Consider the following 17,077-nt stretch of genomic DNA (forward strand, 5'->3'; position numbering starts at 1 on the left):
ACCTCAGCCCTGCAGTGTATTCAGCTTGGCCATGAAGCATTGAGGTGTGGTGACTGAGCAGAGTGACTGACTGGAAAATTATTTTCCTAATTTAATTCAATCTATTTATTCTGAACATCCTGTAGAGTCATACTACTCCCTCTAGGGGGAGTCTCCAGGGGAAGGACTTGGTGATTGGCAGGTGGTTACCTCGTAGTTGGCATGGCCGGGCTCACCTGTCGTTTTGCACTGCTTTCACTGATACCTGCAGCTAGCTAATTAACTGTCGCTCGATGTTGCAAGTTGAACACCTGCACTGGGATATGCAAATTGGTGATTTAGAGCTGATTGGTTGATTTCACTCAAGCCCAATGTTTATGTAGACTAGACACTGGAGCAAAATCCAAAAGGCTGGTAAAAAGGAGTGATTTTCCCAGTTAGGAGCTATATAGCAAAATTAAAATGTGGCTTTTATGTTAGATGTGTAGACTCAAAACTTCAAAACAATGTGTAGACTTCAAAATAAGAATTTATATCAACTTTGTTTTTTTTCGGGAGGGGGGGGGGATCTGCTTAGCATTTGGCTCCTCTTTTGTGGAACACAGTTTAAAAAATTGCGACATTGATTTTCAGGTGAAGTGGAAACCTTTCTAAGCTCTCTTAATGTAATAACGCTACAACATTACATAGCTTTTTTGACACTTGTGATGAAGTGTGATGTGATGTGTGTGTGATTAGACCAAAAAAATACAAGTTGTAGTCTTAAGTTGTTTTTGAGCGTCTGAGAAAGTCAAGTCAAGTTTATTTATATAGCCCTAATTCACAAGCATGTGTCAGAGCGCTTTACAGAGAATATGTTTACCTAGGTCTAGCTAAGCACGATTAATAAAGAGGATCTTATATTAGAGAGGGAGGGAGGGAGGGAGGAGAGAAAATAGGGGGTGGAGGGGAGAAGGGAGAGGGGGGGGGGACAGGGGGCGGAGAGAAGAGAGAGCAGAACAAGCAGGTATACTGGGGCTGGGCGATACAGTTGAAATCAATATCATGAATCATGATAATCATAAGGATCATTCTCAATGCCACTGTATATCACAATATGGTTCATGTAACCAAAGTCACGTTTAATAAGCAAAGTCACGTTTAATAATCACATTATGATATCATATAATTACCTGGCAATTGTCATCATCTCAATATGATGCCACTGAAAGACGGCAATCGACAAACGATTTATCTCCCAAAGACACTATAAGTTATCCCAGACTTGAGCAGACAACTTGTCACACTAAACATGAAATAACTGAATATAAAAAGGTGTCATCATTGTGCACGATTGTGTATATCACTATTATCAATTTACAGATAAACATGTTGAGAATGCTTGTACCTTTTACAAAGACAGAATTGTTTGAGTGAATATCTCAGCACACAGTGCATTTGTCAAAAAGCGGCCAACACTAGTTTCATGTGTACTTGGGAGAAAGACATGAAAGGACATGAACATGTACTTTGTGTAAACTGGCTGAGAAAGTGAGCTTTGTGTTTTTGCTGTGGCGGGGTCTTTTTCCGTCTGAGTTGGCAAGAACAGATGTTGATGTTTGGACGTTTTTGCAATGTAGGGAGGGTTTTTATGATGAGGCCTGCTCTGTGTTGCATAGTACTGTCTTGATGAGGCCTGCTCTGTGTTGCATAGTACTGTCTTGAAAGTACAGCTATTTCTTTTTAGCTCATAGAGCAGCTTCTCACCACGGGTTTCCGCCGGGGACCCACCAGGGGTCCTTGGGGGGGTGCCAGGGGCTCCCCGGCAAATTGATGAATTATGAAACTTGATTATTTCATTTACAAGAGGTTGTCGGTCATAGTTTTACTGTTATCTCTATACCTACAATAGAGGGTATGCACACCCACTGGAACACGCCCCCTCAATCAGGAATGAGTGTCAAAATGAGTGTCAAGTTCCTCCCTGAGCAGCAGGTGTCAGTTATCTGATTACTGCATTCATCTCAGTCTTGCTGTGACTCAGTGGGCGTGACCCCACAGTGACTTCTGCCTCTGTGACATCACATGCATACCCTCTATACAGATAGTCATGGGGTTATGGACAAAATCATATCTGGCAAAAATATTCTCCGATTTGGGTTCGAGAGACAAAATCTCGTCAAATGGGGGACGATAGCCTACACGACCCTTCAAAATCGTATCGAAGGCAAGCTTAGAGTATTTTAAACATGATTGAAACTATGTTTTAACCCTTCTCTACAACTAGCAATTATAAAGCAGTTAAGATAGAAGAGCTTCGGTTAATGAAATGTAGCTAAGACTACATATTTGACAGGACAAAACCAAGTGAGACTCGCTCTGACTCACTGCCTCACTCGCATAGCGCCCTCGTCCTCCGAGTGACCGGCCTAAGGTACTACATGTGTCATACCTGTCTCTTGGGGGGAATGTATTCATATGGTAGTTTGCTAAGAAAGACAAAGGCATGAGTCACGGGGCTCGCTGTGGATGTGTTCCGATCCAATTGGGAAGTGTAGAGCGTCTGGACTCGTTGCCACTCAATCCCACATAGCCTGACAGCCTGACTCTCCTTCTGCTCCTCGCCACCCATCCTCAATACAACACTCAGAGGGGGGGCTTCTCTCTCGCTGCCAAGGACAAGACCATTTCACTCAGAGGGGGGGGGGGGCTTCTCTCTCGCTGCCAAGGACAAGACCATTTCGGCAAAGTATTGGAATGTTCCCTTCTACAAAATACCTACAGAGATCCAAGTCAGCCAGCCCCCTATACAGGACTGCAATCTTCTTCACCAATTCTTTTCTTTTGCCTGCGGCCATCAATTTCTAACCCGTTCTAATTCTTTGTTCGGGAAACTTTCCAACTGAGAAAACACCTGATATCTTTTGCTCTCATGGTAATTCTGCCCCCATCTTCAGCCTCCGTCTCTCGCCCACCACAGTCTGACAACCTGGTAAAGCTGGTATCATATCATACTCTTCCTCCTCTGACAGCCTGGTATCATATCATACTCTTCCTCCTCTGACAGCCTGGGTATCATATCATACTCTTCCTCCTCTTCTCATGTGGGCTCTGGCTGAATGTGTCCCGTTGCAGTACTGTCCAGCAGACCTCTTCTCCTAATGCTCTTCTTCTTGACTTCATCACTTCCTACCATGTCCACCAGCACATGATGCACTTGATTCCACAGCCTCTCTGCTGACTTCTCCACCCCTCTCAGCTGTGCTCTCACTGACTGAGCCCAGTCCTGTGAAGGTTGACTGGAACACTGGGACACTGTAACCACTGTAAACACTGCTACCCTCAGCTGGCCCATTTCCCTCCTTTGCCTCTGTGGCTTTTCAGTCCTTTCCGGGACCGTGAAGCTTTACAAAACTTAAGTGTATTAAATGACCGTGAAGCTTTACAAAACTTGAGTGTATCAAATGACCGTGAAGCTTTACAAAACTATTGTATTAAATGACCATGAAGCTAGTCACCTGTTGTTATTTTTTCTTATTTTATTTTTTTCATATTAGTTTTTTTAATATAAGCTGTTACACTTGTACGGATGTGTGTATATGCCCTTTTTTTGTCCTTCTGTCTTGAGTATAATCCACAATGTGTGTTGGATGTATTTAATGTAATGTCAATTCACTGGTAGTGATAGGACGGTATTGATATGCCCTGGAACAGATATGATTGCCATCGAAGAAGACTACAGTTACGTTAATGTACGGATCACGCAAAATTAATTGCATGGATTCTGAGTTTTCTTATAGGCAGATCGCAGAGGGTAAGAGTGGGAAGTACCAGGTCAGAGGTGCGTTACACCTCTATTGGCACACCACAGGGCAGCGTGCTGTCAACCTTTTTATATATTTTATACACAGATTGTTGTCGTAGCAGTTACCCTGGACAGTACATAATTAAATTTGCGGATGATACCGTCGTGGTCAGCCTACTGGGACACGATGAAGTTGAACACGGCCCAGTTCTAAATGACTTTGTCAAATGGTGCGAGGCTTCGAGATTGAGGTGGTGACAGAATATAAATACCTTGGTCTGATTATAGATCACAAATTATCTTGGGACCAATGCGTGGATGCTATCTTTAAGAAGGGCCAACAGCGCTTGTATTTCCTTAGGAAATTGAGCTTTTTTAACATTGATAACAAAATTCTTACTCTTTTTTATAAGTCTTTTATTGAGAGTATTCTTTGTTATTGTATTGTATGCTGGTACGGACATTCCAAAGTTACTCACAAAAATAAATTGGGAAAGATTGTTAAGATCTGTGGAAAAATCATGGGGCAACGGCAGGCCGACCTGTACCACCTGTACTTGACTAGGCTGACCGTGAAGGCAGACAAGGTCTGCTCAGACAAAACCCATCCACTGTCAGCATAGTTTCAGCTACTCCCTTCTGGTCGGAGGTACACATACCCCAAGATCAGAACCAACAGAGCCAAACATTAATTTATCCCCATGTCAATCATCCAACTAAATAAGATGTGAGATTCAGGGAATCTGAAGCTTTTATTTGTGGTTTTATTGTTATCAGATATGCACTTTAAATATGCAGGGCTGCTAACACGTGCACTTTAATACACAGTATTATTGGGTATTTTTGTAGTATTTTTGACCACTACAGATGATTTTATGATTTTTATGAGTTGTGTATGTTTTTATTTTAATGTGTCTGTGTCCTCATGTACTGTGCTGTACAACAAATTGCCTCCTTGGAGGACATTAAAGTTTCTACTACTACTACTACTACTACTACAGACAGGGAGGATAAGTTACAAAATAAGTGTAATTGTATGGGCATCTATATATATATGTACATATATATATATATATATATATATATATATATATACTGTATATATTTATAAAACGGCTCTCTCAAATCAAGCAATCTGATTGGTTCACAGCCATTGTATAAATCCAATAACCCACTCCAATCATGGGTTATTGGTTGCCATGGCAACTCTCTTACTAAAAGCCTTTGGTTACATCAAAAAAAAACAAATGGCGGAGACAGCTGTCAGATCCTTGTGAATCGATCTTCGCTTATAACTTTACTAATACTTCGCAGAAAATTATGTTTTGTACAAGAATAGATGCGGGCTAATGTCTTCTTTGCAAAAAAAAGGCTGTTAACCCCGCATTTAACCCCGCATTTAACCCCGTAACGTTAGTTGGTGTCGGGCTTTGCAGAAAGCACTCAGCTTCTCAGCAAGCACTGAGAATACAGCGCTGCGCTCGAGCTGCCTGTCGGGGTTTCCAGAAGGCTCTCAGCTTCTCAGCAAGCGCCAGGATTGGCCAATGTCAACTTCAGTCTCCAGAACGATCCAATCAAATCACCCGCACGTCTATCTTCTTGCTAGAGGTCCCGCCTTACAGTAGTGTTTCAACTGACTATCAGAATACCATGCCAGTCGGACTTATAGTATTATTATTATATTTATATTATCATACTTGGAAACCGTTTTATAAAAGCAATATAGCACTCGAGCAGCGTGTGTTGTGGCATATATCCCGCTGATCAGTTGTTACAACTGATCAGCGGGATATATTTGCCACAACACACTAGCTCTCATGCTATATTGCTTAAATACATATACATATATATATATATATATATACGATGTATATATGTGTTTTTCTTTTCTTTTCTCCTTTCCCTGTGTCTAAGGCTGCTTTCTCACTGGGAACGATTGCTTTCGTTCCGTTCCGTTCTGTTCCGCGCAGGCTGCGTGCGCTGCTGGTTGCAGCTTCTTGCTGGTCTTGATTTACTGCTGGTGGGCATCAGATATTCTAGCTTGCGTTTGCCAATCCTGTCCTGCTGTCTGGGTCTGTCTGGGTCAGTGTTGTATGCTGCCCTGCGTGCCCCACCCCGCTCAACTGCAAACCCCACCTCCGTGGGAGTGTCTCTGGTGGCTCTCTGCTGCGTTTGCTCTGTACTGAAAAGTGCGCTACATCCAGCTTTTTTACAGCGTTCCGCGTGTATTTGTCACCGGCTCCCATGCTTCCAGTTGAGAATAATAACAACTCCACAACTAAATCATGCGGATGGGCTATCGCAGCGGACACGGAGGGGCTCAATTGTGGCAGCAGATTGGCTGCTGCAGGCACAGCTAACGTTATGCTTCATGCATATCGATGTATACGGATGCGATTTCCGTTTCCCCATGACTTCTTCTCTGTTTTTTCCTCGCCTTTCTGTAATCTGGAGAGCACTGTCGCCACCTAATGGGTCTGTAAAATAGCTTTTACACATTCAACATCCACCATACTTTCACAGGAGATGGATCAGGCTTTAATCCACGTCCCACCGTCAAAAAACGCAATTGACGACTTTAGTCGTCATTGGCACTGAACGTTACTATTTGAATTGACTACGATAGTCGTCATTGGCACTCAATGAGTTAATAGCCTGGTTGTTTATTTGCCTTGCATTGGAAAGCACTTGGCATTCATCAGCTGTTTATTTCCCCAACCAGCTGATCCTCTGTCTGATCTCTGTGTTGTTGGTCGCTCGGAATTTGTTCTTGTTCTGTTTTTAAATCAATGATCACACTTAAATTGTGTCAAACGCCCTGGGGCCATGCTGCGGGCTCGCCAACAATGCACAAGGTTTTACTCCCTGTCAGTCATCATGTCGCCTGCTCACTACGGAGGAATGGCCTATATTCCCCAGACACATTTTCATTGTTTATGGAGGTTTTTAAATTCAGGTTCAGGTGGCTGTGACAAGCAGATAAACCATCTTTGACCCGGCATGTGTTCATTGTTTATGGAGGTTTTTAAATTCAGGTTCAGGTGGCTGTGACGAGCAGATAAACCATCTTTGACCCGGCATGTTTTCCAGATTGCCATTTATTCGCTGAAATGTGACACATTCCCTGTTGGTTTTGGCTGAAAGTTTTACAGTGCGTCGCCGGCGTCATGTGACTTGACCAGGGAGTCCTGGATCAGTGCTGTTCTGTTCCGAGGCAATTTAATGATGAAAATGGAGCAATAAAACGATAAAACAAATTAATTAACTCTACTATTATACGTGTGCGCCATGGATTACTGTAGAGTGAACTCTAGCTGTTCAGGTCTCTGCCCCAGCACGCCTCACTCTCTCCAGACCAGACATAATGAAATCTCTTCTCTTGTGTCCACCCAAGATCTGTCATGGACATATTGCTACAGCAAGACAAAGTGGACTGCATCATCACCAGTATAGACAAGTCACAATCAATCTGATCAGGATCACAACCCCCCTCCCCAAATGTAGTGTCCTGTTAAATCATGTGCTTTGTATCCCTAAAGGGAGCTCTGACTTAAAAATATTTGTTATGCCTCCGCCAGGGATAGCCGTGACCGGAGGCATGATGTTTAGTTTTTTTCCCCCTGAGTTGTCCCTATGTCCGTCGGATGCTAGTTAAAGTGATATCTCAGGAACACCCTGATGGAATTTCTTCAAATTTGACTCAAACATCCACTTGGACTCAAGGATAAACTGATTTGATTTTGGTTATCAAAGGTCAAAGTTCAAGGTAACTGTGACCTTGCGCCCGTCCGACTGTCCGTCCGTCGCTCCCATCAAGGAAAGTGGCAGGGCTATGTAAAAGGGGCCATAGCTAGGGATTAGGAAGGTCGTAGAGAGTCTGGGTTCGAGGGGTGGGTAGAGGGAGTGGCTAGGGAGATATAGAGACACTGCATGAAATAGGCCACGCCCATCACGGGGGAAATCGCTCCGTTCACTCCCATTCACCAGCGTCATTTTCCTTGAATTAAACATAGCTAAAAGCTGTTGTGTGGTGGGCTGCGCAGACAACAAATGTAAAAAATCACCAATTAAAGTTTTTTTGTACTCCCGAGCAAAACAAGGAAGCCATTCAGAAGAAAATGTGGATTTAGCTGTCAAGGAAGTAAGTTGGAGTGTTCATCTTCCATATATATGATCTTTGTGTGCAACTACGTGACATAGGAGAATGCCTGATGTTACACCAGCGTTACTTTCATTCATTTAAACATGCCTAAAAGCTCATGTCATAGTATTTCACTTCAGGCCACTGTGTGGGATCGTTTATCCAGCGTTGTTTGGGCAATGAAAAGGGACATTGCTCCAGGCCAACTGAGTTCATTTTCTCGATGTACCTTTCCCTCTCCGTGGGAGGAAGTGTACTGAAATAATCTTTTGACATTATCTAAAAAGAAAACTGTCCAAATCCCTGTAAAACCCCGCAAAACTATTTCTATCTGACGAGAGTTCCTCCGTTCACCCCGGTTTGTTTTGCTAGCTGCAGTCGTCAGGCAGTGCTTCCTTGTATTTTCCCCCGTCTTGGGCGTGACTTCTGAAGGATGACGCGTTTTGCAGTGTCTCTATGGGTGGAGGGGGTCAAGGAAGGGGGCGGAGCTGGGGAAAAGGGGCCGTAGCTAGGGGATAGGATGACGTAGAGAGTCAGGATTTGAGGCGTGCGTTTGGGGGAGTGGCTAGGGGTGTGTGGGTGGCGGGAGGGGGTGTAACTCCAGATTACAGCACTTGAGAGGACAAATCCAATCTTATCTCTAAATAACATTCCAACCAAATGAAATGGTGTGGGGCTGTTAACACTTTTGTAATACCGTATGTGTGTGTTTTTTGTGCACAATAAATCTAATGCCTTGTTTTTTTTTTTATGGAGGACATCTTTAACTTGAAGCCAATTTGCCACCCAACAGAAAGTACTTAGAGGAAGGTTTTCTTCTGGGATTGTATTCGAGCTTTTCCACTGATTGTCCCATGTTCCGAGTTAATTAGATGCTACAACTCAAGAAGATGATTAGGTTGGTTTTCATCAAGCACATGTTTTGAGCATGCACATACTCCTGTGGCATTTAATAGACATTTAAACATGGTGTTTTATTCAAGCTGCTGATGTGATGATCACTCAATTTCCATTTTCACTCAATTTTGTAGAATTTAAGAAACATGCATCCTGTGACAAGGCTCAGCTTTTATACATTTTCCAAAAGTATATTAATAGAGAGATATATACTAAAGGTTGAGTATATTTCTCCAACACCCACTCCCAGTCTCTCTCTCTCTCTCTCTCTCCCTCTGTATCACAGTTAGCTTGAGGCTGTTGCCACCCACACACTCTATCCTGACAGCACTTTACATTCAGAATAGCCCGTGTGTGTGCACGTAGCCATGTGTTGCTCCATGTCACGTTCACTATGCTGTACACGACACACGTTAGTGTTACAGGTGACCGTTTCGGTGGCAGGGGGTGTTACAGATGTTTCGGATGTTTCTCTTTTGAAATGACGGAAAATATGCCTTTCCGGGTGGAACCGGTGGTTCCGGTTGCTTTGCTGTAGCATCGAGATGTGAGTACAACAGTAGATGAACAGTTGAACGCACAGGAAACCTGCCGTGTGTGTTTTGAGAGAGAAAGTGGGTTGTGCACTACGCCGTCAAACCTCTAGGGTTTTTTTCCATCTCCTTTATTGTGCAGTTTTGGGCCAATATCTTACAGTTCAAGTAGAGAAGTCCTTGGAGTTGTTTCCATGGATACCAAACAATTAGCCGAAATTCAGAATAGAGCTGGAGTGTAGCCTAGTCAGTCACAGGCTTTGGGAGGGAGGAAATCATCGGGTGACAGAATGTCTTGGTTCTCTGTGTTGGAAGGGGAACAGGCAGCAGCTCCTGTGGGAACGGACTCATTCAAAGAATTGACCCAACAAATTAATCAAAAAGACAACAAGATAAAAAAAAAAGAAAAAGAGCAGAAGAAGAGACTGGAGACCAAGCTATGAGTGGATTAAGTCACACAGAACAACAGAAGAAGATATGAATGATGAGTAATTCTGATACAACCCAAAGGACATAGTACAGGGGTGGGCAACTATTTTTCATGGGGGGGCCACATGAGAAACCCAGATTGTGGCCGTGGGCCGAACAAATATTGTCATGCCGTAACTAGGGATGTCACAATATATCGTCCTACAATATATCGCGATATCAAAATGTGACAATATGTATCGTTGAGATGAAATCTCATATCGCGAGAAAAAGAAGCTGAACATGGTGGCACTGATCTGCATCTGATTGCATGCTCGCTCTCCTTTTCATTGCTTTGTTTGAACAGACGAGGGACGTTACAGACACGGAGGATGAAAATGGTGAAATTACTCAAATTAGCGTGGAGGATGCCCCCTCAACTTACAAATCGATCGCAAAAAAGATATTGTTAAAATATCGTATCGTTATCGTGAACCCAATATCGTGTATCTTATCGTATCGTGAACTGAGTGTATCGTGACACCCCTAGCCGTAACCCATGGATGGGCAACTGAGAGGGCCACAAAAAATGTCCTCGCTACCAGATTTTGCTGAGGGCCGAACGGCGCCAGCGCCAAAGATTTGGGGCATTTGAAGCCAGGTTTAGAGGAATAACTCATTTTAAATTAACAGTTGTGATGTCATTATTCAGTCTTAACCACCAATATTTTGTCCTTTTCTCACTCACTCCTATGTCACCACCTGCTCTCCCTGCAGGGCTTGAAATTAACTTTTTTGACCACCTGCCAATATGACTGCTAGATTTTAAAGTTACCAGCCAATTAGAATTTCCACTAGTAGCCAAAATGTTTTTCTTGAAATAAACCAGAATATGAGTGGGTTAATTTAAGCATAAGTATCAGTAAGTGGCCCGGGATTCTCAAAGCCTGTGTTGAGGGTCACACAAGAACAAAAATGCACTCTTGAAGCTAAATAAATCCAAAACAAATGAGTTAATTATTTAAATTTCTACTTCAATGTAGAACAGTCATTTCTTACACATGAGATTACTTTTAGTCTTTTAGTCATAAACATTATTGAAAGATATTCCATATTCCAGACTGAAATGCTATAACAGAAGTGGAGTATTGGCCAGAATGACATGAACATTTGGACACTTATTCAGCGGGTATCTTGCATGTTGCGTTCAGGTGCACTGTAAAAAAAGAAAAAGAAAATTGCAATTCCATCGCGGTCCACACAGAGCGTATTTTGCCCACGTGTGACATAGTAGGTGAAAACATATAGCAGGTGGACAAAGACAGTAAACACCTTATTAGCAATATTTGAATATACTGTACAACCCAGTACTCAATCATGTGGAAGCGCGCCACACTTTGCCTGCATAACAGCTTCAGTCTTCCTTTCATGACGCACGCCCGCAGACATACTGAAGAGTGTGTGTGGACAGATAATGGGCTGTTTTTCAAGGAGGAAAAGCCTCCAGCTTTCCAGGAGTGGAAATCTACTTCAAGGTCCCCTGATCTTTAGATCTTGGGGGCGATTGTTGATTAAAAGAAAAAAGCCCTCTTGGATCTCTCGTGCCTGCGGGAACGTTGTGAGGGAATAGCAATTGTAGCCTTTGGTGCTTCTGGTTCTGTCTGTACATTATGGTTTCATATTGCTTAGCCATGGTAAGACACAGTTAGCTTGTGTGTGGCGTGTGTTGGGACCATTCCCTTCACCATATGAAATTATTTCATGTTTTTTTTGTCCAAAGAACCTGCAGTCTGGACATAATAATGTAATAACTTATTTAGAAATGTCCCTCTAAATGGGTTCAAACTTGATTGGCTATTATTAATTTATAAGGGGTGGAATATTTTTAATGACGTAATAATAATCATCTGAATAATCGAATGACTTGTAAGAATTCAAGTTGTATGTTTGAGCATTACATAAGTGTATTACTGCGATGTCCTTTATTTTATGGAAAACAATAAGTTCACAATTTAAAAAAACTATGTACACACACCCCCCTTTGAAGTAATAATCGCTGGTTAATGTAATAATGTGAAGTAATTTGTTACATTTTTGACCAATTTAAAAGGCAATTTTTATTCTTTTTACGCAAGTTATTAGATTATTTTAGCCTGGCTCCAGACCTTCAAAGTCCCGCCCGCTTCACAGTTGTGGATTTGAGTTTATGTATGAGTTGACCATTCAGTCTGAATATCAGGCTAAGATTATCCAACAGTTATTATATTATTAGTTATAATTATTATTAGAGGCCTCAGGCCTCTTGGCTTCTCATGTTGTTTTGAAATCTCACAAGAGACCGCTTTCAACACTGACACATGCTGTTAATAATTATCGTTCAGCTTAATTTGACTTGCTTGTGTTAAACTGTGGTTCAATTAGTTCAAAATGAAAGTCTTGTTTCATGTAGTGATTATATTGTCTTGTTCACCCGCTGTACTTTCTGAACCGGTCTCAATCAGGTTCACATCTTTGAATTGCATTTTTTCAAGATTCACTATACAGTGCAGAATGGTTGGGAAGAGAGAGGGGATGACATGCGACACAGGTCATGAGTGAGACTACATTTGGTACATAGTATTCCAGAAAGACTACATTGGGTACATAGTATTCCAGAGAGACTACATTGGGTACATAGTATTCCAGAGAGACTACATTGGGTACATAGTATTCCAGAGACTACAGGTCTGAATGGTTCCAAGGATCCCTGTAATACTTGGATGTGTATGTGATGGGACCAAAATAATCTGTGTCTCTCTGGTAGATTACTCTGTCCAGTGTGAATGCTAACATGTCTACCTGGATTCTACCTACTTATATATTTTAGGTGGTTTTGTATCGAGTTTTGATAGTGGCAAAGAGTTAAGTTAAGTTAAAATTTCTATAGAATTTGCATACATATGATAACAAAACAGATGGAATTTGAACATTAGAAGAAACATACCATTGAATGATGCATTAACAATGAACTTAAAGCAAGCCCCCAGTTTCCTTAACACACATTTGACTGGTTGGTGATGAGCCCATGTGTTTGTTGGCTAATTCTAATGCCATACAATTCATGCTTTTCATATGCATTTCCTATGTATTTCCTATATGTTTTGTTTACGTTTTTTGCTCTCCTTTATTATAGAGCACGCTCGCAGGGCAAGTTTTGCCTCTGCAAGACAGTCAAGTATGGAAACCCCTCCCAACACCACACCACAACCCTTCAGACAGCCAGTGAGTACAGTACATCTTCACTGTTCATCTTCACTAAATGGCACCATTCTGGTTGAGGCATTTTAAAACAATAAATGACTACCTCTCCCCTTCTCAACAACTGATTTCACAAATGCACCTTTGCAATTACTGTATATCAGTGATGCTTTATAACTGACGAAAAACAATTTGACTTTTTTAACGTGCATAAATTGTTTTCTGAAGCTTTTTACTAAAAGATGGATATTTTTGTGGCATTATATTCCTCTGATGGCCAGGTAACATAATTATGTCACTTTGCTCTTCTGTTTCTTCCCTTGTTGAATTTCAAGAGCTTTCTCAATCGAAGGTTGAAGGGTTCCATCAAGAGGGCCAAAAGTCAGCCGAAGCTGGACCGGACCAGCAGCTTCCGACAAATGATTTTACCTCGTTTTCGTAGTGCGGACCAAGAGAGGTGAGTCATCTGTAGTAATCCTCTATCCATTGTTTGTCATAATAAACGTCTGAAATTGACTTGAAACATATCATTATTAACAAGCGCAAATACCTGGAAGCCCATGGCGCAGTGGTGTGGCCATTCAGCCTTATGGCTCTTTAGGCAATGTTTTCAACATGGAAAATGGTCCTAACCTGAACCCTAACCACCCTTGACCCCCGCACCATCCCCACCATCCCCACCACTCACAACCCCATAGTCACCCCTCCCTTACCCACTCCTCCAATCCCGACTCTCTATGACCTTCTTATCCACAGCCTTTTCCCTCGCTCCTCCCCCTTCCCTGACCACGCCCCCTCTCCCAACCCACATTCCCCTCGCTACTCCCCCTACCCAACCCTCGAAACCCCGACCCTAGGACCTACGTGTCCATAGCTATGGCCCCTATTCATTAGCCCCGCCCCTTCCTTGCGGATGAGTGGACTGAATTTAAACCCAGCTCTCTTGAAAAATCTTGAAAACGTGGAAATAAAATAAAGAGCACAAACAAAGCAAAGCCAGACTATTTTCTTCTCTTCTTTTCTGGCTGAGCTTTTTTTGAATGGCTCCACAATTGGAACGTGATTTCAAATGTCGTGAAGTAGAATACAGAAACGTCAAAGTGAAATTGCCGACTTTAAAGTAAAGAGTAAATGTAATTGGTTACTTCCACCCTTGTGGTCTCACCTCTAGCTAGAACACTGCTTGCCTCCCTGCCTGGCTTCAAGGTTGCCCCTGGGCTCTGCTATTGAGTGCCACTCCTGCTTATTTTTTATGTGGCAGAAATAGTCGGTTCTGGGAATTTGAGCTTCCTTTGTAGGTAAATATGAAGCTTCCGCTGTGCCTCTGAGGTGCCACCTGACACTCTTCTCTAGGGCTGTGGCTTCAAACACATTGACAGGCGGTGCTTTTCTGAGCGGAGGGGGTGTGGCTTCAAACACGTTGACAGCAGAGCCGTATAGATAGAAGAGTCCCGACATCTCCATTCACTCCAATGGATATTTTTTTACTCTCAAGAGTTCCAGGAAGTAAGGTCCTGGATTAAGCAGCACTGTCGAGTTGCACCAAAATAGACAGTTTGTGTTGTACTCTGAAAGGGTTTTTCCCCCCCTTGAATCAAATTGTACATTATCAGCTTTATATTAGCATGCAAAAGTAGCGCGAGACCCATTCCTGGCTGTTCATTGGCTAATGAGTCTCGCATTTTGGTCCTCCGCTGATGCCACTCTCTCTCTAGAGGACACTAGTTGACAGGCAGTGCTTTGCTGAGCGGAGGGGGTGTGGCTTCAAACACGTTGACAGGCGGTGCTTTGCTGAGCGGAGGGGGTGTGGCTTCAAACACGTTGACAGGCTGTGTGATCGCCTTTGGTGATGCCTTTGCGGGGAGGTGTATGCTGCCTCCCATCTCTTCCAGGGCTTTCAGGAAAGCAGCTGAACATAATTTGAGTTGCACAACTTCTGCAACAATTAAAATATAATTGAACAGATGTGTTTGTTTATTCAAATCCATCGTATCATGATGGAATCTGTCATATTATGTTGGAATTCATCTTAAGACTTTCAAAGTTCTGTTGAACAGTCTAGTAGCTCTGCTAGGATCTTAGGCTATGCTTATACTTATCATTTAAATATGATTTTTATCATCTGATGACATGTCATGACTGCCACGATGCAATAACTTGCAGGTTTAGATGTTCCCACGAGAGATTTTGCTCCCATTGTATACTGATGAACGAGATCACATCCCCAAGCAGTCTGGTTCATATTGCAATCAAAATGCTGTCTAGTCTGGGAGCACAATCCAGTCAGCACACACACATGAGGAATGTCCAGAGGTACAGAGGGAGAGGCGAAGTCTCTAGAAGGAGGGTGGGGGTGAGATATGAATCTTGTTTAGGGTAATAGGCAAAGAGTGGGGTGAGAGTGGGGGGGGTACAGATCCAGATTAGGGTAAGGACCAAGCCCATATATACCAACATAACCACATAACATAAACATAAAACCAACTAGCAAACAGAAATATGCCAATCTATCAGCATACTCGCAAACCACTGATTCAGCAAGCATACCACCACTAGCAAACAATATAACAGCTAACCTACTGCTAGCAAGCAAAATATGAGCAAGCATGCTACAAACAAATGCTATAACAAACCAACATCATGTCATAGATCTGCAGGACCATCAGACCTATCGACAAACCAAACAATACACCAGCAAAGCAAACCCTCCAGTGACTTTACCCTCCATGATACTTAGTGACTTTATGCTCCAGTCAGTCAGTGTGATTTTCTCCTCACTGGCTCCCATCGCTGCCTCAGACCTGGCCTTCACAGCCTGCTTTGAGTCCCGCCCACACGTGCAGTACCTAACTCACCTGCTGGTGTTAAAGTTGACTGTCCCTCTGCTGCCAACTCAGGATACAGAAGCGTTTTCCCTTTCATGTGCCTCATGTTCTGCTTCCTGCTGTGGCACCGCGACCTCCACAACCCAGACGATCCAGCACACCTCTGACTGCCATCAAGCAGGCTGGCTTTAAATGAGCGCTCGCTGTTTCCTGCAGGATCATCAGCTGTTTCCTGCACGATCATCAGCTGTTTCCTGTGCAATCATCAGCTGTTTCCTGTACGATCGTCAGTTGTTTCTTTGAATCTACTTTTGCCATTTGCTATTAGCTCCCTGGCGACCTGCCCCCCCCCCCCTTCCCCCCAAAACGCCTCGCCACTCATTCGCTCTCCCTCATGGACGCAAACATTTTGAATAGAGCTGAAACACACTCTCATCACCTTTTCAGTGGTCCGGCTCCACACAAGTCAATTGCCCATTCATTTTCCCCATAGACCTTTCAGAAAATCTATAATGAATTGAACTGAATTAAATTGAATTTCTTTGAACCAAACCAACCAGTAAAAGAATGGGAAATCTACCAGATTTTTCGTTCAGCTATATATCTCCCCTCTTACTAGCTAACACATTTATTTATTTATTAGCTCAATTGAATTAGCTAACAAGTTAATTAATTAACAAATGAATTCCTAGCATTTCTTCTCAATTGCTGCTGCTAGATACTTCAGCACTTGATTACGTCGCCACAGGGTCCTTACATACCCCATTGACTGAGATTTTGGGGAGATGGTAGCACATCATAAGTTGCACCAGTTCCCCTACTGAACCTGTTTGACGGCCTTTTACACACCTCGCTGCTGCTGATTCATTTGATCCACAAGCATCTGTCTTCTTCTCTGAGTTCCTCTGCTCTATAAAGGTTGTCCTATGATTAGCCCAAACCTTTTTGCACCTGCACTACAATTATAAATATCCCTCTGAGTGACTGCGCCTGCTGAACTGCTCTCGAACTTCTCTACCTTTGATATACAGTACAGTATGTGCCTTATATATAGTCAAGAGGCACATGTGATCAGGTGTATTATATACAGTCAAGAGGCACATGTGATCAGGTGTATTATATACAGTCAAGAGGCACATATGATCAGGTGTCTTCTATACAGTCAAGAGGCACATGTGATGAGGTGTCTTCTATACAGTCAAGAGGCACATGTGATCAGGTGTCTTTTATACAGTCAAGAGGCACATGTGATCAGGTGTCTTTTATACAGTCA

The 17,077-nt window shown here is 42.7% G+C and overlaps 1 protein-coding gene across 1 annotated transcript in view; it reads left to right on the forward strand.

The window, feature by feature from the left end:
* Nucleotides 1–12,958: 12,958 nt before the first annotated feature.
* The window catches only part of LOC310784933 (ras/Rap GTPase-activating protein SynGAP-like), a gene marked incomplete at both ends in the record, with an annotated part of 31,583 nt that continues 27,464 nt past the window's right edge, over nt 12,959–17,077 (forward strand). The window contains 2 exons of the mRNA XM_083645957.1: nt 12,959–13,003; nt 13,315–13,436. Coding sequence (XP_083502083.1) covers nt 12,959–13,003; nt 13,315–13,436 — 167 coding nt within the window. The remainder of the gene's footprint in view (nt 13,004–13,314; nt 13,437–17,077) is intronic.

Source organism: Poromitra crassiceps (assembly GCF_964638095.1).
Source record: "Poromitra crassiceps genome assembly, chromosome: 11".
Classification (NCBI taxonomy): Eukaryota; Metazoa; Chordata; class Actinopteri; order Beryciformes; family Melamphaidae; genus Poromitra; species Poromitra crassiceps.